This window comes from Mastigoproctus giganteus, chromosome 2 (assembly GCF_048544385.1).
Source record: "Mastigoproctus giganteus isolate SK-2022 chromosome 2, ASM4854438v1, whole genome shotgun sequence".
Classification (NCBI taxonomy): Eukaryota; Metazoa; Arthropoda; class Arachnida; order Uropygi; family Thelyphonidae; genus Mastigoproctus; species Mastigoproctus giganteus.
In genome coordinates, this window is record NC_143576.1 from 142,075,854 (window position 1) to 142,103,800 (window position 27,947).

General features: G+C 36.7%; 1 protein-coding gene across 1 annotated transcript in view; it reads left to right on the plus strand.

Moving 5' to 3' along the window:
• Positions 1 to 27,947, plus strand: part of LOC150089623 (1-phosphatidylinositol 4,5-bisphosphate phosphodiesterase epsilon-1-like) — a 634,994-nt gene that overhangs the window by 418,182 nt on the left and 188,865 nt on the right. Inside the window, exons 31-32 of the mRNA XM_090390053.1 lie at positions 5,959 to 6,079; positions 24,705 to 25,013. Of these exons, the coding sequence (XP_090246179.1) occupies positions 5,959 to 6,079; positions 24,705 to 25,013 (430 nt within the window). The remainder of the gene's footprint in view (positions 1 to 5,958; positions 6,080 to 24,704; positions 25,014 to 27,947) is intronic.

Genomic DNA, 27,947 nt, shown 5'->3' on the forward strand with positions numbered 1-27,947 from the left:
TTACATTTGTCGATGTTAAACCTCATTTGCCACCTCTCAGCCCATCTGTTCAACCTGTCCAGATCCTGTTGCAGCAGCATAGCGTCAGTATTGTCCTTAACGACCCTGCCAACCTTTGTATCATCTGCAAACTTGGACATTAAACTTGATATCCCATCATCAATATCATTCATAAACACCGAAAACAACAACGGACCCAACACCGAACCTTGAGGAACTCCACTAATAACATTAGTCCACGTTGAGCAGTGTCCATTGATTACCACTCTCTGTCTTCTGCCACTCAACCATCCCCTTATCCATAGCAGCAATTTGCCTCCAATGCCACACTGCTCCAATTTGTGCAGCAGTCTTCCATGTGCAACAGTATCAAAAGCCTTTCTAAGATCCAAATATATAATATCAAAGTTATTCCCTGCATCCAGTTCTTTTGTGACTACATCATAGTATCCAATCAAATTGGTCAGGCAAGACCTGCCCTTAACAAAACCATGCTGCGTCTGAGCTATAACTGAATTCTTGTCTAGATGATCCTGCAGTGCTTCTTTAACCAGTGCCTCCATTAATTTACCTGGAACAGAAGTTAAACTAACAGGTCTATAATTACTTGTGTCAGCCTTTGAACCTCCTTTGTGAATTGGGGTCATATTTGCACATCTCCAGTCCATAGGTACCTCCCCTGAGTCCAAGGAAGCTCTCATAATTATGGCTAAGGGTTTGCTTACTTCCTTTGCTGCCTCCTTTAATATAACTGGATAGATCCCATCCACCCCAGGTGCCTTTTTTATGTTTATCCCCAACAATCTCTCCTCCACTTTCCTCTCAGTTATTACAAAATCATCCAGCTCACTGCCAATGTTTACTTTACCTACATCATTCTCCTTCCTGAATAACTCCTCATGCGTGAATGTAGATGCAAAATACTCGTTTAGATTGTTAGCCACCTGAGCAGGATCCTCAACTGTTGAACCATCAATATCCAGTGGACCAATCTGATTCATCCCTTTCCTTTTCGAGTTCAAGTATGTAAAGAACTCTTTTCTGTTTTTCTTTGCATCCTTTGCCAAGGATTTTTCATAGTCTGCCTTTGCCTGCCTAATCTCCTTTGTGACTTGGTTACAGACCAACTTATATCTATCATAGGCTTCCATGTCACCCATTAATTTGTATGTATCCCATGCATTTTTCTTCTCTGCCACATGTCTCATTAGTTCATCTGACAACCATTTAGGCCTAAACCTTGAACAATATTTCTTAGTTGGTATGTAAAGCCTGGTAGCCTCCAAGATTAGTTCCTTGAATGCTTCCCATTTTGAGTTTGCTGTTGGTAACATCATCAGTTGGTCCCACTGTATAGAATTTAAATACTGTCTCAGACCATCATAGTCGCCTTTACGAAAACAAAAACCCTTCCCTTTACCTCTGATGGTAGTTACCTCCTTGAGTAAATCCCACTTCAACACACTGTGATCACTGCCACCTAGTGGTTCATTTATCTGCAGGTTCTTAATGCATGAGGAATCACTACTGATAATCAGATCAAGAGTATTGCTCCCTCTCGTTGCCTCACGAACATGCTGATGTAGAAAACAATCATCCAATAAATCCACAAAAGCCTTGCTAGTGTGCGAGTGACCAACCCACAAATTCCAGTCAATATCTGGGAAATTAAAGTCCCCCATTATAAGACTCTCTGATTTACTGGCCCACTCTATTTCCCTGTACAATATCTTATTATACTCATCAGAGTCATTAGGCCTATAGCACACTCCTACTCTCAATTTTGATTTCCCTATGCTTATGTCACACCAAACTGACTCGACGCTGCCCTGTCCATCGATGTCGACTGGCTTCACTTCCTTGGACTTTATGTGTTTCTTAATTAATAGCATAACCCCTCCTCCCCTCCTGTCCTGTCTATCCTTTCTATACACATTGTATTCCCCAAATTCCAGTTCCGCATTACTTATATCTGTGTGACACCACGTCTCTGATATCCCAACAATATCTGCCTTTGATGTTTTGAGCAATACCTCAAATTCATCAAATTTATTTACCAAACTCCTAGCATTGGTGTACACGCAGGTATACATGCACCTGTTTCTATTCTTAGCTACCCTAACACAACCCATGTGTTTACTTGTACCGCAATGACTCCCAGCAGTCTCTGAAATATCCTGCATCCTGTTTTTCAGACTTCTGCTCATTTCAATAGAAGCAGTGCAAGAATCACTTCCACCTCTGCCACTGGCTACTGTTAATCTATTAGTCCTTGTATCCCCCCCAACTAGCAGTTTTCCGACCCACCTAACACTGCCTCGACAGCATCAGCAAAAATTCTTGCACCCTTTCTATTTAAGTGTATCCCATCCCTGTAGAAGCAATCTCCTGTTAACAAGTACAGTCCAGGCTGAAAAAAATTCTACCCCTTGAGCCTTGCACAATCCCTCCAGGGCCGAATTGATCGACAAGGCTCTCATCATATACTCCCTCCTATCGTGTCTGGGCAGAATTGCAGACACTTTCAAGTTCAACCCTAATTCACGGCTTTTTTTCAACAGTGACCTGTACTTGCTAAGTAATTCCGCCGGTCTCCTACTCTTAATATCATTAGTGCCAACGTGTACAACTATATCACCTTTTGTGCCCTTAAAAGATGATATCCGTTCTACAACGTCATCAACCTTTGTCCCTGGCAGACATACCCTGGTCCTATTCCACCTATCCTTTTTACAAAGGATGTTCCCCGTTTCCCTGACAATAGAGTCACCAACAACTACTAGTTCCTGTGGGACCAGCGCATTCTGCCTAGGGGGCTGCTTCTGTGTTGCCTGATGACCAAGTGCAAGCTCTGGCGTTGATGTGGGCAGCTGAGAGCTTGATGGGCCCCTCAATTTATTTCCTTCGAGGGCATCCACCCTGTCCTTCAAGCTCTCATAAAGGCCCATAACAACGCTGAGTTGTCGCCTGATTTCCTTGCACTCCTTACATCGTGCACACACAAAGACATCCCCCTTGGCAGTATCATGTCCCGTACCCGACTGCTCCGCAAACATCAAGCAAACAGTGCATTTTAATAGACTGTGATTCAGAGGGCAACTGCCCCCCTCAGTTCTCCCCTGAACCACAGCACTCCCATTAGCTTGAGCCTTTTGCTTTGCTGCTCTGGTCAGAGTCATGATTCCGATTTAATTCAATAAAATTCAAAACAAAAATTAAATCCTTAAGTTATATCCCAAAACAGTTATGTTATATATATATTTTTTTCGGTATCTAGTGTTTTCTACGAGTTCCCTTTATACAACTTCCGTATCACGTGTACCACTATAGTTATGTATTAATTATTTGTTAGATTAATCGTTACATATATATATATATATATATAGAGTTAAAAGTACAATTTAATTGACAATAAAGTTTATCAAGATTAATAGATTTACTGATTAATTGGCAATATTATATTATGCACTATACGACACTAAGCTTATGCTATCGTGTAAAAATGGCGGGAATTCACGAACGGTATTTCTACGGACTCGTAAGTATTGATTAGCTTCCAAATCTCGCTATCTCAATTTAGAATAAACTAAGGCTCCTGACTAGGTCTATAATCTACTTATAGAAGATAATTTGATATAACAGTTGGTTAATAAATCGACTAAATTTGGTTAAAAAAAAAAAAAAAAAAAAAAAAAATTTGGTTTGTGACACGTCGATTTGATACCGTTACCGATACTAAGTAATATCTACAAAATCTCTGTCTAAGTTAAACTTTAAACTAAGTATCGTAACTAGGAATATAAAGCTACTCTAGAAAATAAGGTAATATGACAATTTAAACTAATAAAGCAGAAAATAAATCAGGAAAAACTTCTCTGTTTGAAGAGCTTTAAGGAGCAAATTTCCGCACAGGCTAACCTCGCACCCAGACTCCCTTAGTTATCATATAAGCTAAAACCTGCTGGTATTGATGGTAAGAACTTTATATGGATTGCAGAATGGCTGTAGGACAGGAGGCAGAGGGATTTGATTAATGGTTACTCTTCAGATTGGTCTATTGTTAGAAGTGGGGTCCTTCAAGGATTATTATTAGGACAAGTGTGATTTATGAAGAGATGCAGATTGTGATGTCAAAAATTTGCAGATGATATTTGAATATATTAATAAAATTGATGTTTTATTCTAAAATGCTCTACATATATTCTGCTCCTAATTCATACTTAATTTTATAATTCTTGTTAGCAAATAAAGTTGTTTTTATCTTCAAACTTTTACCTAGCATATGTTTCCTCCAAAACTTTTTAAAACATCCTGTGCTCTCCCATGTTTCCCTTCTGAAAATTTTACAATTATTGTTAGTATTATAAGAAACTTGCAGTGTTTGCTAGTGCTGTGTAATAAACTGTGTAATATTATGGTCCATATATCTTAACATTTATATATTAGCAATATCATGGTAAATTTACAGAGTACATTAGAACTTAAAAAAAAATAATTCAAAGCATGTCATTGTATAGTGTCAAATTTTAATATTTTCAAAGGTTAACCACTGAAATTGAGAGGAAAGACAACTTGAAGTGGTATTGAAATATTGCTTCAGTATTTCAATATTGAATGAATAAATGAAAACAAATTAATAAGTTAATTAAATTCTGAAAATGAAGATTAAATCAAATGGGTGCCAAGTAACATCATTATTGCAAGTATATAATTCACTGTTGACCAACAGAGAACCAGATTAAAAGAATGCTAGGAATTGAATATGAAACAACACAAGAAAATAAAATAAAAATAGAGCTTACAGAAATGTAAAATGGAACAACAGTACTAAATCCAAGAGTAACCAATTACTCGTTCCCATAGAGAAAGAGAACAAAAACTGTTGGTGTCTAATTCAGACTAGTACCTGCAGCTGTAGTGACCTCTAGTGGAGAAAAAAAAAGAAACATATGACTTCATTAATGTATAATTATAATTATTTTAAATATAGAATGATAGAAATACAATTTTAATAATATTTTTATTAATTTTTATTACTGTTCATTAAACTATAATTTATTGATACTTGATTCTTTAAAATTCAACCTACTCAGGCCTTCAAATTCTTTGTGATTTTTTTCTCCCTCCTTATTCTTCTTACTAACTGATTATATTTCTAATATTTCTGTTTTTTATGCAATGGCCACTACACCTAATTAATATTTTCATATTTCACACATCATATATATGTATATCTGGCTTCCTGCCATGATGGACATAATGTGCATTTTCATTATATTACTCATTTTCATTTCATGACTTATAGAGTATGGTACTTTCATAAAAAAGAGAGAGAGAGAGTGAGAGTGTGTGTGTGTGTGTGTGTGTGTGGATGGATGGATGGATGGACAATGTTATTCAAGTTTATGAAGTCCTGGTCAGACATGTATGCTAATACACAGAATAAATATTGTTTTGTTGTAGTCAGCACTTCAGTTTTTATTATCACTAATTTGTTCTTGAACTCCAACATGTTGCATCGCTGATAACTGATGTTGCTTCATATGTGTATAGTTGTTAGTATCATTACTCTGTGAAAGAACGTACTATATCTGTACTTCTGCAATCAGTGTTTTACAATAGAGCATTAATCCTTTTCTGTTCTTGATTTTAATATTTTATTTATTTGTTTTTAATAATTTGTATGGATTTCCAGAAACACGACAGTTTCATTTTTATTGGTGACTTTCTCGAAGAAATAGTGCATAGTCAAATTAAAGTATTTTATGTTGCTTCATTTTAATGTTTTGATTCTGTCCACATAAACTTTTATATGTACACGTGTCCACTCTGTATTAATAAGCAACACTGAACAGCTGCATTCTTGTTTCTTTGGTTAAGTGATAACAATAAGCAATGTGCACTGTACTTGATATATCATGAACAAAATTTTTTTATTAGAATCCTATCTTCTTTTAGGCAAAATCAATTCCCAGTCGAACAAACAGCATTATCTCCACCTCTAGTACGGTGTCATTGAATGATGATGAAGATGAAGATGATTCAGAAGATGAAGATGAGGATGATGATATACTGGAAGGTAACAAATTTACTTACTTTATAAAATGGTTATAAGTAGCTTGAAGTGAAAAATATGAGATAACATAATTACTGATAGTTTACTCACCAGTTAAAGCTCTGTGTGTGTGTCATTGCCTGGTTGCTTTTTAATGTAAATTATGACCTGATGAGAGAAAACGATGCTCGTAAACAGAACAGAATTTAGCAAAATAGATGAGATTAATAATGTATAGTAGTGAAAATTCTTGGCTGTGAATTCAGAACTTAAATCAGAATTGTCAACATTACTATTATTAGTTTTAGCAAAATGATATAAGGAAGCAAGCTTGCAGAACACCAAAAAGAAAAAAAAAAAAAAAAAAACATTTACCCAATTCACTTGCCATCCCTTTTAACAATTTTTACATTCCTTCTTTAACTTTATTCAAACTATTTATTGCCATTACCACAACAGTGGGTGGAAATTTATTCCAAAAATCAGTTACACTTCTCATATTACACTGAAGGCAAATTTTCTTGCATCTATTCTGCAACCATCCTTTCCCAGTTTGAATTTATGTTCCACTGTCCATTTCCTCTGAGAATATGTAAAGATACCATCAGCATTTAATTTACCCAACCTTTTAATATCATAAACACTTTCATTAGATCCCACCCAGATGCCCAGTTTCCAGATACTGCAATATAAAGAACCCCAATGTTTCTTAGTAACACAACACCTTCTTGGGCCCTTACTAATCTTGTTGCTCTCCTCTGTAACTTTTCTGAACTGATCTACATCATTTCTAAAATTAGATTTTCAGACATATGTAAAATTTGAGATATAGCCTGACCATTGCTTTATACATTAACATAATATCCATGCTGGAAAAGTTAGTATTAGAAATGGACATATGGTGCAAAGAAGCCTAAGGCTTATTCTGCACCAGCCTAAAAATAAAAATAAATAAATATATATATAATAATATTAAAATTATTTGAACTAAATAATTAATAAATAATAATAAGAGAAAATGAAATAGACAACCTATGCATTTCCCTCCTCCTGTAGGTAACTATCCAGCTGACCTTTGAATTTCCCAAAACTGTCAGCCTCTACCACCCATGTCAGTAACTAATTCCAGTAATTTATAACTCACTGGCTAAAATACGTTTGTGTATATTAACCCCAAGTATCAAGCAAGTGACTACAGCAGTTTTCCAAGTGATTTCAGAAACATCTATTCTCATAAATTAGTTGATCACAGAGAGTACTAAAGTCTTCTTCTAAATTACATAGATATTTAATTTTGTTCTTGAAAGTAAAGATGTAAACTTACTAAAAAAAAGGAAATGCACCATTTTTCTTATATAATTGACTATTAACACTAACTACTAACTTGTTCAGTGGTGGGTAGCACCACCCTGCCTCCACATTGTGAGACTGGTAACCTGGAGGAAAAGATCCTCCAAGGCTCAAAAGAGAAAATATGGATTACAACTACTCTTCCCTTGACTATAGATGCTATGTTCAGGAACTAGAAGATCAGAAAGTTATTCAAGCAAAACAAAATGATGATCAAAAAGTGGTCAAAAAAGATGGCAAACTTGTTTCTACACAAAATATCTTTCTTACATTTGGTATGCTGGCATTACCATCCCCAGTGTCAAAGTTGGGTACCTCAATTGCCTTGTATGGCCCAACGTACCCAACCTAATAAGGTTAGTAAATATTAGCCACATTGTGCAAGGAAGCCATCGGCTGTTGCCTCAATAGCCAAAAAGATGTTTGAATTTTGATGGCATTGTTATAGTATTGAGTGAGTGGTAGGGATATTCTGGTGTTTTAATTGTAGTAGATAGGAAGCTCGGAAGTTCAAATCACATAGGTTGGTGTTAGTAGATAACTTTATTATATATTATTATTATTATTAACTTATAATTTACAAGCATAAAGGTATAGCGTAATGCATATAACGTAAACTTAGTAGCATAGTAGTATTATTGCTGAGTAACTGGTGAATTTGATCAGTATTATTATTGCATTTAACTTTTGATTTAAAATTAGAAGTGCTGTTATTATTTGTGATTTTCTGATTATGTTGGTGTATTTGTTTGTTACTTATCACTTATAATTGCTTAAGAAACTATATTTGACTTCTGCTACCATTGTGTTGTATCAATAAGACCATTTGAATTTTGCCACCATTGTTAGAGTAATGTGGAAAATAGGTAGGTCAAAAGTTTGCATCAGATAGGTTGGCATTGGTTAGATAATTTTGTTATCTATTATCATTACTTAGAACTTACAAATGTAATGATATAGCATAATACACATAATGAAAATTTGATAGGAGATATAAAATACATATAATGTAAGCTCAGTAACATAATATGTACAACATAAGCCTGATAACGTAATACATATAACATAAACTTGATATTGCAATTTGCATATACATTTAATAACATAAACATGATAGTATAATAAGTATTATTGCTGCATAACTGGTAAATAGGGTTTTTACTGCATTTAAGTACAGTAAACCCCCGCTATTCGCGGGGGTTACGTTCCTGAGAAATTCCACGAATACTGAAAACGCGAATACTGAGTTATGGCGCCCATGGTAATAAAAGGGTTCCGTTCCAAAGTATGAAATATATAACAAAAATTAGTCTAAAATTTTGTCTGTACGTATTATGTGTATTTACCTACATAATATGACTATGTACATAGACAAACGTAGAGAGTAAGTACATAAAAAAAAAAGCATAAGGCATCGAAATGAAAATAAGAAACAATTTATTAAATGTAATACTGTACATATTTATTAGACATTTTAAAGAAACCTTTCAAAAACATATCAAGAACATGGGTTGCTGGGCGAAAAATAACCATATCGATTTTGAAATCTTTCAAACCAGCCTTTGCTGGCTAAAAAACTTATCCCGCCAGTGCTATCACCAGTTTCACTAAAGTGTTGATAAAGGAGTTTTGCCTTTTCACGAATGATAAGTGAACTTAACGGAATTTTATTTTGAGTTCGGTCTTCTATCCACAGATTTAAAGCCTTTTCCATTTTTTCTAATTTCACATCATGAGTTACAGAGCAAATTTTTGATGCAATTAGCGCGTTTTCACCGACACTACGGCGGATTTTTTCTTCCGATTTTTTGGTTGATCGTACCGTTGACTCATTGATTTTATAATGTTTTGCCACTGAGGAGACACTTTCACCATTAGAAATTTTGTCTAACAATTCAGTTTTACTCGCTAATGTCATCACCTTCTTTGATCTTTTCACAATTCCCTTTTTATTCGCGGCCATATTTTTGTAGGATTAGAAAAGAACTTGTCCACAATAAAGTCACTTTCTTTTAACTTTAACACGCTTGAAAAAGTCTGTTTACATCAACACACTGCAAAATGGTAGATTTTTCACTTTTGTAAATGTATCAATTAAAAGCAAGAGATGAAACCTTCTATGACAAGCGCATTACACATACTGAACAAGGATTAGCTTGAAACATCCGCGCTCGCGATTTTGTCACCCCCCACCCATTGAGCGCAGGACACTTCCTTTTTACACCTTTTAAGTTATTTTTACTCATTTTTAGAGAATAAAGCACAATTACAAAATGAGGAGGCACACTTGATACACATAAAGCTGTGAGCGTGTAGCAACTGAATAAACAGCACCATAAAGGCAGAGACAACTCTATTAACACCTCACTAGCTCACATTTTACATTTCTGGGGGTTACTACCATAAAACAATAAAAACAATTTCCAGTTGCGTTCCTGCTAGTGGAATCTGTTATAAACTGGTAGTGAACTATATCTAATTGCATTTGCGATAATACCGATAGCTGGAATTGTGTTGGTTTTTAAGTTATTATGGTGAAATGTGTTTCCCCTTCACTGCTATAAAAAAATAAATACATTTTCAGAATCTTCTTCATTCCTATCGTGTTGCATTCAGTTGGGGTGATTCCGCGTTCAACTGCCATTTCTTGTAAACACAAAGGCGAATCGTGCATATGCGAATTCAGTTTGTGTTATATAAGATATCGTTCCCCTATTTATAAATCGTGTAAGATCGAATTACTGTAGTGTAAACACGTGTTATACGACGACTGATTGTACTACTCTGTGGACTGGGCAAAATGATTTTAGCCACACCCATGTTTTTTTCATGGCGGAAAATGTTCACGGCGCTTTAAAATTCACATTTTTTTAGGTTTAAATCAGCGACCGCGAATACGCGAAACCGCGAATACAGATACCGCGAATAGCGGGGGTTTACTGTATATTAGTTTAGTGTAGTATTCATAATTAAATTGAATTTGAATGGAAATCATACATCAGACCAGAGCAGCAAAGCAAAAGGCTCAAAGTAGTGGGAGTGCTGTGGCTCAGGGGAGAACTGAGAGGAAACAGTTGTCCTCCAAATCATGACCTTAAGAAATGTAGTGTTGTTTGATGTTTGTAGATCAATCTAGAACAGGGCATGATATTGCCAAGGGGGGATGCCTTTGTGTGTGTGTGTGTGTGTGTGTGTGTGTGTGTGTGTGTGTGTGTGTGTGTGTGTGTGTGTGTGTTTGACGTAACAAGTGTGAGGATATTAGATGTCAACTAAGCATTGTTATGTACCTTTATGAGAGCTTGAAAAACAGGATGGATGGCCTTGAAGGATTTAAATTGGGAGCCTTGCTCTCACTGCCCACCTCAATTCCTGAGCTTGCACTTGAGAAACAAGCAACCCCCAAGGTAGAATGTGCTGGTCCCACAAGAGTGAATTGTTGTCGGTGACTCTATTATCAGTGAAATAGAAAATATATTGCACAAAAAGGATAGGTGGAATAGGACCAGGGTACGTCTGGCAGGGATAAAAGTTGATGAAGTTGTAGAGCAGATATCATATTTTAAAGGTGCTAAAGGTTATACTGTTGTACCCGTTGGCACTAGTGACATTAAGAGTAGGAGGTCTGCAGACTTACTTAACAAGTATTAGGAAAAGTTGAAAAAAAAAAAAAGTTGTGAGTTTAGGGTTAATTTGGTGTTTCTAATCCTGCTCAGACACATCTAAATGGATGACAGATGAACTAATGAAACTCATGACAGAGAAAAATGCATGTGAATTATCAGGTGACACAGAAGCCTAAGGTAGATATAAACTAGTCTGTAATCAAGTCACACAAGCCTAAGGTAGATATAAACTAGTCTGTAATCAAGTTACAAAGGAAGTTTCAAAGCTATGGCAGATTTTTAGAAAATTTTTAGAAAAGGATGCAAAGATAAACAGCAAAGACTTCTTTGCTTATGTAAACTTGAAGGAAGGGGAGGAATCACATAGGTCCACTTGATATCAATAGTTCGACTGTTGATGGTCCAACTCAGGTTGCTGACAAACTGAATGAGTATTCTGAATTTACATTCACGCATGAGGAATTCTTGAAGGAAGTGGATGCCAGAAGTATATCAAACTCTAACAGGGAGCTAAATAAAATAAAATAAATTTTAAATAAAAAATAAAGCTAAAAAAAGAGAAATTGTTGAAGTTAAACATAAGAAAGGCACCTAGGGTGGTTGGATCTATTTAATTAAGGGAGGTGGCAAAGGAAGTAGGTCATAATTATGAGAGTATCTTTGGGTTCAGAGGCAGTCCCACAGATTGGAGATATGTGAATGTATCTCCAATTCAAAAAGGGGATCAAAGGGTGGCATGAGTAATTACAAACCTGTTAGCTTAACTTGTGTTCCAGAGAAAATAATGGAGTCACTGGTTGGAGAAATAATGGAGGATTATCTATACAAGACTGAAGTTATATTTCAGTCATGGCATGGACCTGTTAAGGGGAAATCTTGTCTGACAAATTTCAGTTGATACTCAATGTGATCACAAAGGAACTGGATGCAAAAAATAATTTTGATTGATAACTTGGCTATCACACTTGGATATCAAAATATAATTTTGATAACTCGGATTTCAGGAAAGCTTTTGATACTGTTGCACATAAAAGACTGCTGCATGAACTGAAGAAATGTGGTATTAAAGGCAAGTTACTACTATGAATAAAGGGTGGTTGAAGGTGAGAAGACAGAGAGTGGTAATAAATGGACACTTCTCTTCATGGAGTAATGTTATTAGTGTTCTCCAAAGTTCAGTGTTGGACCCATTGTTGTTTTCTGTATTTATTAATGATATTGAAGATATATTAGGCTTACTATCCAAATTTGCAGATGATACAAAAGGTTGGCGGGTTGGTTAATGACAGTAGTGATGGTATACTACTGCAACAGGAGCTTAAAAAGTTTGGGCTGAAAAATCACAATTGAAGTTTAACATTGACAAATGCAAAGTGCTGCATATAGCAGTAACCTCAGAGTAATGCACCAACTGTGTGGTACTACACTCAGGTTAGTAGAAAATGAAAAAGACCTGAGGATAATTGTGCGGTCCGATATGATGTTCTCTGAGCAATGCAGACAGGCTGCCAAGACAGTCAGGTCATGGGGTTTTGTCAAAAGGAATTTTGCTAACAGAGATAAGGAGGTGATTATCCCATTATATAAGCCAATGGTCATGTCATATCTTCAGTACTGCATACAGGTGTGGAGGCCTCATTTTAGGAAGGATGTAGAGCTGCTGGAAAAGTACAGAAAAGAGCACCAGATTGGTGAGGGGAAGAAAGGAGTTTATCAAGAAAGGTTTCGGTTCTACAAATTGTAGCATCTGGAGACTAGGCATCTGCAAGGTGATCTCATTAAGATGTTTTACGGCTTTGAATGGATTGAGTAAGCTCAATCCATTCAAAGCCTTAACTTTCTTCCTCTTGCTTTGAATATGCATATGGTCCAGTATAAATTCAAATCGAGGAGGGACGATTGCAGAATCGATGTGTGGAAGTTTTCCTTTAGCTAGCAGGTGGTTGACTGTTGGAATAAATGTTCATCTGTTGTTGTGGAAGTTTATAGCTTAAATAAATTCAAGGAAGGACTAGATAAGGTATTGGCGGGAATGGATAAGTGAATGGGAAGCTTTCGTTTTTTTTGGCTGATGCTGCATAAGCTTGCTTTCTTGCATCATTTGCCCTACTAATACCTGTCCAGCTGACCTTTTAATTTCCCCAAATAAAAAACTGCAACCATTATCAACCCACTGCAGGTTTGTTATTTATTTGGTTTTTAGGAGCATTAGCAACTAAGGCCATATTGCTCCGGGGATATGCAGTGGTCATTCCCTGACCTTTCCACATCCTCCATATTTGGTGGTCATGGGCTCGAACCCCGGTCTAATCAAGAAGTGTGTGCTACACACTGCTGCTCCTGCCCACCTGGCTATGGAGGTCACCCCCCTGCAAGATGGCAACCTCCTCAATGATTCATGTTGAGGGTAATGGACCATAATCTGCCACACTGGTCCAGTGCAGGTTGGCAGATTGACCATATTTAGCAGTCAGGAGCTTGAATCCTGATCTACTCAAAGAGCTTGTGCTACTGCACTCCTGCTCCTGACTACAGAGGCCCCAAGTAGTCAGCATCAACTACATGTGGAGGTAACTTACTCCAGTTACTTCCAGATCTGTGCCTAAAAGAAAACTTCCCACAATCCAGTCAGTCTAAATCTCAGCACCTCCATAGCCAGGTGGGCAGGAGCAGCAGTGCGTAGCACACGCTTCTTGATTACACTGGGGTTCGAGCTCGTGCCCACCAAATATGGAGGATGCGGAAAGGTCAGGGAATGACCACCGCATATCTCCCCGGAGCAATATGGCCTTAGCTGCTAATGCTCCTAAAAACCAAATAACAAACAAATAAACAGTCTAAATCTCTTTTCCCGTGATTTGAATTTCTGGTTCCTAGTTTGGAATCACTTATAATAGTGAAAATTTCACCTTCATTCATTTTACTATCCCTTCTCAAAGCTTTACAAACATCAGTCAGGTCTGCCCTAAGGTACCTGGTTGACAAGCTCTGTAGATCAATATTCAAAGTCATTTCTCATATGGGTACCATTTTTCAGATGTCACAAAGTGGGTTTCCCAACTTTGGACCCTTTCAAGAAGCTAAATATTTTTTTTTTTTTTTTTTTAGATTTGGTCTCCACAGTTGGATACTCCAAGTGTGGAATTATTAGCTTGAAATAACTGAAAAGCAATTAAACGAAATGAAAATATTGTACAGTATATATTTTGATATATACAATATTTTACTATCACAATAAAAATAATTACAATCTTAATATAAAAGGAGACATACAGATAATTAACTTTTTAATAAATTAATCTAATTTAAAGAAAGAATTCAATGTTGTTTGCATAGTTTTTGCCCTATATGCATTTTTAATTATAGCACAGACATCAAATGCAGTAGTTTTTTCTTTATCGATGTTACTCAAACTATTATATTAAGGCCACCAATATTTTCTTATATATGCCAATATATGTATCATGTCTGTAAAGGGCCTCCATAGCCAGGTGGGAAGGAGCAGCAGTGCATAGCACACGCTTCTTGATTAGACCAGGGTTTGAGCCCGTCACCACCAAATATGAAGGATGCGGAAAGGTCAGGGAATGACCACCGCATATCCCAGAGCAATATGGCCTTAGCAATATGGCCTTTCCTAAAAATAAACCAAATAAACAAATAAATAAATGTCTGTAAATTGCTTGTGTTCTCTGCCTGTGGTCAATCTGCCTGTTTTTCTGGATGAAAAAACCGTATTTTCTGGGGGAAAACCTTGCTATCTACACCCGAGATTAACTAACTCAGCCACGAAGTGAAAAAAGCCCATTAAAGTTCCTTGCATCTTCGACGGGATTTGATGAACCGGGTCCTTTTCCACCCGATGTGGAGAGGATGGTGACGATACCACTATGCTACCCGCTCAGACTTTATCAATGTTATTGCAGGCCAACACATTCTCTATTATGCTGAGTGCATTTTGGGCATCTTTTTAGATGGCATTGTGTGCTTGCACGTGTGTGCATGCATGTGAGCTTCCCCACTTTCAGTGTTGCTGGTAACAAAAACATCATCATTTTGCTCGGTACTCAGCAGCTCTTCTGGTGTTATGGTAGCAGCTTCATCATCCACCTTCACAAACTCTTCATATTCACCAACAAAATCCATATGCTTCTAAAAATTCCTCCATTCCTCACCATTGGTATCACATTTGTCTGCTGGACCATGTTTTTCAATGATATTTTCTCCAAAGCCACTCTTTCTGAAGCAGTTCATTATTATGCTTGATGCAATACTTTCCCAAGCAATAACAAGATTACGGATAGCATCCAAGACATTCCAATTTGGCTGCAAATTGTCCCCCCCCCCACTCCTATGTTGCAATCAAATACCTTATCAGGTGGTTTCTGTATGCTCTCTTGAAGTTACAAATGATGCCTTGATCCAGTGGCTGCATAAAACTGGTGCTATTGGGAGGTAAAAATAACACCCATATATTTGTCAACTTAAGTGTCTTGGCAGAATGTGCTGTATAACGATCTAGAATAATCAAAATGTTCCTTTTTTCTGAAACCATTATTTTTTCCACTTTTGATAACCAAGACTGAAAAATTTTTTGACCATAAGCCAAGCACTTCTATTGGTCTCATAATCACAGGGAAGTTAGTTAACTTCTTTAAAACACCTTGGCTCAGAAAACTTGTCAGTCACAAGTGACATCTGAATTGCAGAAAACTTACCAATCACAAGTGATACTGCAATCTGAATTGCGGCATAACAGAACAGAAAGTCTTTGTTTACTTAATTTTCCACCATGACAAGACTCTCCTCGAACAGCAAATGTTTTGTTTGGCAGCAAATTATAAAATAAACCTGTCTTGTTAAGATTAAAAATATCCTTTTGCCTCATATTTTCAAGAAGGGACCATACAGAACACAACTAGTCCATAGCCTTTTCTTTTTCAACTAATCCAGACTCTGCAAACATTTTGTGAAACCAAGTTATTCTTGTCTTTGAAGTCAGCCACTGCTGCATTTGAAGTTGGTAATTCCATGTTGCTGAGCTAGATAATTTGCCTTTTCTTGCAAAATCGGAGCTGATACTGGCAAATTAGTTGCAAGCATTTGTTGGTACCACTCAAAGAGTTTTGTTTCGGGCTCTTCATGTTTTGCACCATAAATTCATTTCCTGTTTTTTTATCACTGCTCCAGTGTCACATACTTCTGTACTGTCATGTTGTTGGTTTTGGGCTTAACGACACAAGGGCTACTGAGGCCAAATTGTGTCTGCATATAGTTTACTTATTGGCAACATATTGATAGAGATGTTAATTTATATATTCCTGTACAGACTAATATATTTTAAGATACAACAAACGTTCTTCTATATTTGCTTCATTTCCCATGATGTGAGATTAATTATGTGAGATGTTCAACGTGGAAAGTGATTGAAAAGTGTTTGATTGGATGGTTGAATGTAAGGGACAATCAACCAGAAAATGATGGACCGTAAGTTGTCTGTGACAGGATGGGCACTGAAGTGAGTTTCTCCCAATAACAGATATATATGAGTATGATGAGTGTGTCCAATTCTGAGTCTTTTCAATACCACGTCCTCTTGTCTGCTTCATCAGAAGCCAGAGAGCCACAGCTTTAGTTCTTGTTTTTTCTGGTAAAGTTTATTGTTTGTGTTACTTTTCCAGATCTGTGACCATTTATCATAGCACGCTTTGCGTATGACAGATTTATGGTCAGTGTAAGGAACCTGAAGATATTGTGAGAGAGCGGGTTAGCATTAGTAGAGGCATTTGATGCAAGAAAGCAAGCTTATGCAGCATCAGCCAAAAAAAATAAAGTAAAATAAATAAATAAAAAATAACCACTTCCACTTCACCCCTCTGTTCGTTCGAAATACCTGTCCAGCTGAGCCTTAAACTTATTTAGGCTATCAACTTCCACGACAAGGGATGGAAGTCTGTTCCACCTACCAACCACCCGCTGGCTAAAGGCAAATTTCCGCACATCTATCCTACATCTGTCTTTCCTCAATTTGAATTTATGCCCTCTCAGGTGATTATTCTGAGCAAGAGGAAGAATCCCATCAGCATTGAGCATGCTCAAACCATTCAAGGCTTTGTACACCTCTATCAGATCGCCTTGCTGGTGCCTAGTCTCCAGACACTGTAATTCGCAAAACTTAAGCCTTTCTTCGTAAGAGCACCCCTTTGTTCCATTCACTAATATTGTTGCCCTTCTCTGTACTCGTTCCAGCAGCTCTACATCCTTCTTGAAATGAGGCCTCCAGGCCTGTATACAGTACTCTAGGTGTGGCCTGACCATTGCCTTATACAAGGGAATAATCACCTCCTTATCCCTGCTAGAAAAATTCCTATATATCATTGACAATACACTATGAGCTACTCTTGCAGCCCGTCTGCACTGCTCAGAGAACTTCATATCTGCCCGCACAACCACCCCCAGGTCCCTTTCATTCTCTACCACTGTCAGTGTAGTACCACAGAGTTGATACGTTGCTCTGGGGTTGCTGTTTCCCATATGTAGTACTTTACATTTGTCAATGTTAAACTTCATTTGCCACCTCTCAGCCCATCTGCTCAACCTTTCCAGATCCTGTTGCAGCAGCATAGTGTCAGTAGTGTCCTTGACAACCCTGCCAACCTTCGTATCATCTGCAAACTTGGACATTAAGCTTGATATACCATCATCAATATCATTTATAAATACAGAAAACAATAATGGACCCAATACTGAACCCTGAGGGACTCCACTAATAACATTAGTCCACGATGAGCAGTGTCCATTGATTACCACTCTCTGGCTTCTCCCCCTCAACCACCCCTTTATCCACAGCAGCAATTTGCCTCCAATGTCACACTGCTCCAATTTGTGTAGCAGTCTTCCATGTGCAACAGTATCAAAAGCCTTTCTAAGATCCAAGTATATAATATCAAAGTTATTCCCTGCATCCAGTTCTTTTGTGACTGCATCATAGTATCCAATCAAATTGGTCAGGCAAGACTTCTCCTTAACAAAACCATGCTGTGTCCGAGCTATAACTGAAGTCTTGTCTAGATGATCCTGTAGTGCTTCTCTAACCAGTGCCTCCATTAATTTTCCAGGAACAGAAGTTAAACTCACAGGTCTATAATTACTTGTGTCAGCCTTTGATCCTCCTTTGTGAATTGGGGTCACATTTGCACATCTCCAGTCCATGGGTACCTCCCCTGAGTCCAAGGAAGCTCTCATAATTATGGCTAAGGGTTTGCTTACTTCCTTTGCTGCCTCCTTTAATATAACTGGATAGATCCCATCCACCCCAGGTGCCTTTCTTGTGTTTATCTTCAACAATTTCTCTTCCACTTTACTCTCAGTTATTACAAGATTCTCTAGCTTACTGCCAGAGTTGAATACACCTCTGGCAATTCCCCTCGCTGAATAATTCCTCATGTGTGAATGTCGATGCAAAATATTCATTTAGTTTGTTAGCTACCTGAGCAGGATCATCAACAGTTGACCCATCGATATCAAGTGGACCAATCTGATTCGTCCCCTTCCTTCCTTCTAGAGTTTACATAAGTAAAGAACTCTTTGCTGTTTTTCTTTGCATCCCTTGCCAAGGATTTCTCGTAATCTGCCTTCGCCTGCCTAACCTCCTTTGTAACTTGGTTACAGATCAACTTGTATCTATCATAGGCTTCTGTGTCACGTGTTAATTTGTATGTATCCCATGCATTTTTCTTCTCTGCCATATGCCTCATTAGTTCATCTGATATCCATTTAGGCCTAAACCTTGAACAGTATTTCTTAGTTGGTATGTAAAGCCTAGTAGCTTCCAAGATAAGTTCTTTGAATGCTTCCCATTTTGAATTTGCTGTTGGTAACATCATCAGTTGATCCCACTGTATAGAATTTAAATACTGTCTCAGTCCATCGTAGTCGCCTTTACGAAAGCAATACCCCTTCCCTTTACCCCTAATGGTAGTTACCTCTTTGAGTAAATCCCACTTCAGAACACTGTGATCACTGCCACCTAGTGGTTCATTTATCTGCAGATTCTTAATGCATGAAGAATCACTACTGATAATCAAATCAAGAGTATTACTCCCTCTAATTGCCTCCTGAACATGCTGATGTAGAAAACAATCATCCAGTAAATCCACAAAAGCCTTGCTAGTGTGTGAGTGACCAGCTACAAAATTCCAGTCAATATCTGAGAAATTAAAATCCCCCATTATAAGACTCTCTGATTTACTGGCCCACTTTATTTCTCTGTACACTTTCTTATTATACTCATCAGAGTCATTAGGCCTATAGCACACTCCTACTCTCAATTTTGATCTCCCAATGCTTATGTCACACCAAACTGACTCGACACTGCACTGTCCAGCGATGTCAACTGGCTTCACTTCCTTGGATTTTATGTGTTTCTTAACTAATAGCATAACCCCTCCTCCCTTCCTATCCTGTGTATCCTTTCTGTAGACATTGTACTCCCCAAATTCCAGTTCTGCATTCCTTATATCTGTGTGATACCACGTCTCTGAAATCCCAACAATATCTGCCTTTGATGTTTTGAGCAATACCTCAAATTCATCAAATTTATTTACTAAACTTCTAGCATTGGTGTACACGCAGGTATACATGCACCTGTTTCTATTCTTAGCTACCCTAACACAACCCATGTGTTTACTTGTACCGCAATGACTCCCAGCAGTCTCTGAAATATCCTGCATCTTATTTTCCAGGCTGCTGCTCATTCCAATAGAAGCAGTGCAAGAATCACTTTCACCTCTGCCAGTGGCTACTGTTAATCTATTAATCCTTGTATCCCCCCAATCTAGCAGTTTTCCGACCCACCTAACACTGCCTCGATAGCATCAGCAAACATTCTTGCACCCTTTCTATTTAAGTGTATCCCATCCCTGTAGAAGCAGTCTCTCCTGTTAACAAGTACAGACGAGACTGAAAAAAATTCTACCCCTTGAGCCTTGCACAATCTTTCCAGGGCCGAATTGATCGACAGGGCTCTCATCATATACTCCCTCCTATCGTGTCTGGGCAGAAATGCAGACACTTTCAAATTCAACCCTAATTCACGGCTTTTTTTCAACAGTGACCGGTACTTGTTAAGTAATTCCGCCGGTCTCCTACTCTTAATGTCATTAGTGCCAACGTGTACAACTATATCACCTTTTGTTCCCTTAAAAGATGATATCCGCTCTACGTCATCAACCTTTGCCCCTGGCAGACATACCCTGGTCCTGTTCCACCTATCCTTTTTACAAAGCATGTTTCCCGTTTCCCTGACAATAGAGTCACCAACAACTACTAGTTCCTTTGGGACCAGTGCATTCTGCCTTGGGGGCTGCCGCTGTGTTGTGCAAAGACCAAGTGCAAGCTCTGGCATTGGTATGGGCAGCTGAGAGCTTGATGGGCCCCTCACTTGTAATCCTTCGAGGGCATCCACCCTGTCCTTCAAGCTCTCATATAGGCCCATAACAACGCTGAGTTGTCGCCTGATTTCCTTACACTCCTTGCATCGTGCACATACAAAGACATCCCCCATGGCAGTATCATGTCCCATACCTGACTGCTCCGCAAACATCAAGCAAATAGTGCATCTTAAAAGGCTGTGATTCAGAGGGCAACTGCCCCCCCTCAGTTCTCCCCTGAGCCACAGCATTCCCATTAGCTTGAGCCTTTTGCTTTGCTGCTCTGGTTTGAGTCATGATTTCGATTTACTTTCAATAAAATTTCAATTTCAGTACAAAATTAAATCCTAAACTTGTATCCCAACACAGTTATAACGCTATATTTATGTTTCAGTAACGAGTGTTATCTACGAAATCTACGAGTGTTATCTACGAAATATTTATGTTTGAGTAACGAGTGTTATCTACAAAATCCCTTTATATAACTTCCGTATCAAGTTATATATTAATTATTTATTTTTACTAATTATTTATGTTACGTAACCTAAGTGGTTATATGTATAGTTAAAAGTACAATTTAATTGCCAATGAAGCTCGACAAGATTAATAGATTTTACTGATTAATTTTCGCGTAACAATGGCGGCTATTTACGAACGGTAAACACATGGATTTGATACCCTTTCCGATACTAAGTAATACCTACAAAATCTCTATCTAAGTTACTTTAAACTTAAGTACCGTAAATAGGAATATAAAGCTACTCTAGAAAATAAGTTAATATGTCAATTTAAACTAATAAAGCAGAAAATAAATCAGAAAAAACTTCTCTGTTCCAAGAGCGGCAGAAAGGCACGTTCGCACAGGCAACTCTCGAAGGTTGAGGATTGAGGATGTTTAGCTGCAAAGTCAGCACTTTCATTTCCCGGAATGCCAGAATGGCCAGGGATCTAGCAAAAAACTGATTGAAGATTGGACACACTACAGAAGAATAACTGCGAATGAATCTTTTTCAAGATAGGATGAGAATTTGATAAATTCTTCCTTATGGCAGAGACAGCACTGAGGGAGTTGGTGTAAATTATGGCAGGTGAGATGGAAAGCTCAATAATCTTGCTAAGCACTAACTTAATGGCATATAATTCAGCTGTGAAGACACTGCAAGCTAGCGGTAGTGTGGCTGAAATTATACATAAAGGAAAAAGCTGCAACATCTACCATACTGTCAGTTTTGGAATCATCTGTATAAATTTTACAGGCATGGTTGTTCATAGTAGCATGAGCCTAGTGTAACTGTCTGATATTGCAGGGAGGTATAATATTTTCCTCCACTGGAGCAAGTGTATACCTTGAGAGGCAGATACATATGTCCAAGGTGGAACAGTTGCTGAAAAGACTCTTTGAATTGGCATAACAATTGCAACTAACCTTAATCCTGTAGAGAGTGAGGGAGCGTATGTAAACAACTTAGAAAAACTGGTTTTATTCTTTTGTTAATTTAACAACTCATCTTTCACACTATGATGTTTTTTAGAGTGCACTTATGTTGTAGCTACCATAAACTGGTTTTGTTTACACAAAAGTAAATTTTAACGTCAGTGCCATCCTTCGGGAAGCAGGGAACCGGATGGCCAGAGGCAATAATAAGGACACTAATCGGACAACTGTGCCAAGATTTGTATTAAATATACAAAATAGATAACAATATTTATTTCTCACAGGGTGAAAATGAACTTTGTAATACATATTAACCAAATTTTGTAATAAATGAATATATTTACCTAGAAAAGCCTATCCTTTTGCAGGGTAATGGTATGTGCTTCTTATAAACAAGTACTTTGTATAAACTGAGTTTGTATTAAAGAGATTTTACTGTAGTTCTATTGCCACCTCAGCTAAAGATAAAGCTGACCTGCTAGCATCCTATTTCTTCTAACTGTTGTATCAATAATCTTGGTAAACCACCTCCTACCATTTCCAGTACACTCCATTCAATGCCTCTTGTGGCCTTCTCTCAAAAGGACATCATGAGAAATTTGAACAGTCCTGATGCTAAGAAAGCACTAGGTTCTGATGGTATTTCTCTACTTGTTCTCAAAACTTATATCCCTGGTGTTTTACCTCTTCTTTGAAATTTGCTCATATCCAGCTAAATGGATGTCAGATGAACTAATGAGACTCGTGGCAGAGAAGAAAAATGCATGGAATGCATATAAATTAGGCAACACAGAAGCCTATGGCAGATATAAGCTAGCCTGTAATCAAGTCACAAAGAAGATTAGGCAAACGAAGGCAGATTACGAGAAATCTTTGGCAAAGGATGCTAAGAAAAACAGCAAGGACTTCTTTACTTATGTAAACTCTAAAAGGAAGAGGGTGAATCAGATTGGTCCACTTGATATCGGTGGTTCCGTGGTAATGTGATGATATTCAAAAAAGCACTAAGTAATGTGCTGTAATGCATATAGGCAGTCATTCTCAAGGAGGCAATATACAAGCTGTGTAAAGGCACATGAAATTAACTCCTCAATTCTGTTGGCACACTGCTTAAACTCTGGGCTATTAGCAGCTACACTTCATTTTTGTTTATAGGTTGATAAATTTTTATTTATTTTTTGCATGTGTTGGAGTTATTTATGTACATGGAATAAACTTTAATAAATTTTTAGTTTTTTTTTTATTTAAAGCTCAGTCCTAAAGTAAGTTTACTTTGGCTGAACTTACTTCAGGTTTTTACTTTTTAAATCAGTTTTGGACAATTTTGTTATTTCTCAGCATTCCAAAAATTACAACACAATGAGTGCACTCTCTGAAATATAGATGAAAGCGAATGTATTAAACTTCTAATATTGATGGGGGAAAAAATGGTAGTTTTAAAAGATGCAACAAAAGATTAAATTCAGTATCATAACCTCTATTATGTTTTTGACATTTCATTTTTTTTCTGCAGTATACAATGGTACAACACATTTTCATACACCCACACACACACATTTCTTTTTTTTTTCTTAGAATAAATCAAAAAAAAAAAAAAAAAACTCAAATTGAAGAAGACATGAAAAGACCAAAGAAACTTTTTAATTTCTGGAAAGTATCACACTTCCGTATGATACTCTCCAGAAATTAAAATGAAAACAATTAAAAAAAAAAAAAAAATTGAAAATCAATAAAATAGGTCTCATGTTTGCTTGATTTCAGATCTTTCATTCTAGAAACATTTAGCAAAAAATCTTATTCTAATTCAACTTAGAGCAGTCTAAACCAACCCATTTTCTATTGTATTGTACTAAAGCTGAATTTTCGGATTATGGCACAAAAAAAAAAAAAAATTAAACATTATAAACATAAATTAACATGTAAATATGTGAAAAGTAATGTTTTGTATTACATAATTTTTTATTTTGTTTCTCATTTTTTTAATTTATTATTAATTTTAAATTTGATTTTTAAGTAAAATGAAGTTAAATTATTGAATCTATATATTTAAGAAGTCTAGGGGAATCTATTTTAACAATTAATGATTCCAATAAACTTTCTGTACAACAAAATCATTCATGCACCTCAGAAGTTTGTTCTAACAAGATTTTACTGTGTATAGTATTTGATAGTATGAACCAGAGCTATAATGCTCAATATGTTCTATGTTGATATCAGTATTTGTAAAAGAATAAGAGAATGTTACCTCAATATGATACGTAGAACATTTCTGTATGATACTCTCCAAAAATTAAAATTAAAACAATTTAAAAAAAAAAATTGAAAATCTTACATTACAGTAAGAAATAATTAACAATAATTAAAAAAACAAATGAACGCAATTAAAAATCAATTTTAATGCAATTAAAAATTAAGTAAAAAAATTAATTTAACGAAAAAATTGAAAATCGTTTTGCATTTTTTTGTTAAATTAATTTTTAATTGTGTTCATTTGTTTTTTAATTATTGTTAATTATTTCTTACTGTAATGTAAGATTTTCAATTTTTTTTTTAATTGTTTTTGTTTTATTTTCTGGAGAGTGTCATAAGGAGTTGTGTTCTACGTATCATACTGAGGTAAACTTCTCTTATTCTTTTACAATACATTATTACTTAACTTCCAATAATAATCACTAATGTTGTTTGCAGTTTCTTTTTTCTATTTATTTATTTTTTTCATTTTCGTATTGTTATATTTTAATTTTAAATTGTTTTCTGGATTTAGTTTGTTATTTACTTTTATTGTAACAAACATTTTTCATTAATTTTAGAAATTCTTCCATCCAGTTCTACACTGGATCCAGAAGAGCGACAAAGCACTGGGACAGTAAGCAAATCAGCATCCCTTACTGTAAGGACTGAGTCTCTGTCTAGTCAAGAAGGGTCATTCTATTACAAGGATAGGATGCTTAGCCCAGGTTTGGCATCTTTAGGAGTTCCCACCCGTCCACGAAGTCATTCTGATATGGCAGTAGAATTCTGGCACATGGATGAAGAGTCTAAAGTCCGAAAATCAGGTAGTCAGATAGCTCCAGAACTGTCAGACCTTGTGAACTACTGTCAGGCTATCAAGTTTCGAGGCAAGTATTTCTTTCTACCATAACTTTATATAAGTTATGGTCATTTTAAAATATCTCAGTAGCCCAGTGATTAAGGCACTTGTGAATGAGGTTGACCTCATTTTGAATCAATCCAAATTATTTTTGAGTGGTCAGGAGTGCGAGTTCAGTAGCACACGCTCTTAGAGTGGACCAGGGTTCAAGTCCATGACTGCTAAATATGATTAACATTTGTATTGATTGATTTACTGTAAACTCTACTGACCTGGTAGTCATGCTGGAGTATAAACAAGAATGTAATTATGAAGGCTTAATAACTTAATTATGAAGGCCAACTGGGAATTTCATCTGCCAGGGCCCCCATAAGTTTAATACAACCAAGGGACACTTCAGTAACCTCTAAACCTGCAAAAAATTGTTCAGTTCAATAATCTCTGAACCTTCCAAAGGACTGGATTGAAAGGCTGTGGTCCTCTATTATACAAGCCACTTACCCAGCAAGGACAAAAGAAAGCCTTCTTCAGTTATCACCTCCACTCAGTGCCTCTCTCTTTTTCTCTGCTATAGTCAAGCCATGCAGTCTTGTTAGGTCTTATTTCTATTATTGGGTGCTGTACTATATTACGTTGTTATTCATCATGGTAATTGCTCATGTCACCATTCTAACTCTACTGCTGGATCAGACTTTATTATTTGGATTTCTCATAGGTCCTTTTATTAGATCTGCTAAACACCTGCTATAATTTCTCCTACTATCTAACATATTATGTTTAGAATGTGTGTTTATGGACTGAAATGCATCCTAACAAAACATTGTAGTCTGAAAAACCGAGAATAACAACAGGAGGAGGGCCTACCTCCTTTCTGGCTAAGAGTGCCAACTACAGTCCTAGTTGAAGACATCGTTAAAAAATTTGTATAGTCACTGACAGTATTTGAACCTAATATCATTGTACTCAATATCCTTGTACTGGGTGTGTAACTAACATTTTTCTTTTAGTGTCTCAGTGAATCACTTATCTAATTTAGCTACCAGCTGATTTTAAACAATATTTTTCCAAATCAGATAATTTAAAAGCTTCTCTATCCAGACACTGTTTGACTAATGAGATTATCAGGTGTGTATTTGTGTCCTTGCCCTTCTCACTTTCCTTTTTAGAGTCTGGTCAAAATTTAATGTATACATAACCTTTGCCCCACTGTGTGCCCAAATACCCTAGTAGGAAGGGGAGGGATAATTTTATCATCAATTTTGAAAAAGGATGACCACCATTTGATTGAAGCATCTTCTCTTTATTTACGCCTGATCCAAAGCAAATTTAGAGTATACCCTGATGGGAGGGGATTCTTCTGTTTCAATATGCCATCTCAAAACAAGATGACTACTATTCAAAATACAAATCCAATCTGTTTGGAACTCTTCTGTTTACAGTCCAGTTGAAACAAAATTGACTATACAAAATTGTTCATTTGCACGAAATTTGTCTTCATAGTTGTCTTCTTAATTAGTATTATTTGATAAATTGTAAATATCTATTGGGCCAGAACCTGATCTACTAAGAGAAATTTCAATTTCTTAATCTCTGTTATCTGCAAGTTTTTGTTACAAAAATCAATGTAATAAAAAATATATATATTTGTGATACTTACCTTCAGAAGAAAAGCTAAAACATGTTTTTTTTTCATTACATTTGATATTAATCAAATGATAAAAGCAACCAAACCAGAGCTAGGCAATTCACATGAAAAGTAATGGACATACTGATCTTCACGTCTGTGAATTCACATGAAAAATAATGGGTATATTGATACTAATGTTCCACCCTGATAGGTGGAACAGGACCAGGGTATGTCTGCCAGGGGCAAAAGTTGATGATGTAGAGCAGATATCTTTTAAAGGCACAAAAGGTGATATTGTTGTACACGTTGGAACTAATGACATTAAGATAAGAGATCTGCAGATTTACTCAAAAAAGTACAAGTCAATGTTGAAAAAAAGTCACGAGTAGGGTTGAATGTGAAAGTTTCTGAAATTCGGCCTAGATACGATAGGAGGGAGTATATGATGAGAGCCTTGTCGATCTATTCGGCCATGGAGAGAATGTGCAAGGCTGAAGGGGTAGAATTTTTTTCAGCATGGTCTGTGCTTGTTGACAGGGGAGACTGCTTCTACAAGGATGGGGTACACTTAAATAGAAAGGGTACAAGAATATTTACTGATGCTATCGAGGCAGTGTTAGGTGGGTTGGAAAACTGCTAGCTTGGGGAGATACACAGATTAAAACGTTAACAGTGGCCACAGGCAGAGGTAAAAGTGATTCTTGCATTGCTTCTATTAGAATGAGTTGGCAGCTGGAAAACAAGGCAATGGAGATTTCCAGGACTGCTGGGAGTCATAGTGTCACAAATAAAGGCGAAGGTAAAGAAAGCCTGCATGAGAAGCACGCAAAAGTTCTATGAAATTTACCGGTAAAAGTACTTTGCCATAATGGCATTTGTATTGTTGCTCGCTCAGTAAATATACAGTGGGTGTTATCGGTCAGGAGTAAAAATTGAATCCCATGGGAGATCGAAACCCTCCTGAAGTGGAGGGGGTCACCTGACCTTTTTTCTTTAAAATCATTGGTAGACAGTGGATAAATTTTTTATTAAAAAAAAAAAAAAAAAGGCAAAGGAAGCCCACACGAGAAGCATGGCAAACTTCCAAAACGTTTACCGATGAACTTACGTTACGAACATTTTTTACTACACCAGAACTTACAATATGACTCTGTTCATGATTCAATTAGTTAAATCAATTAGTGATTCTAAAGAAAAAAAGGTCAGGTTACCCCCCCTCCACTTCAGGTGGGTTTCAAACTCCCGTAGGATCTGTTTACTGAGCGATCAACAATACAAATGCTGTTACAGCAAAGTACTTTTACCGGTAAATTTCATGCAACTTTTGCATGCTTC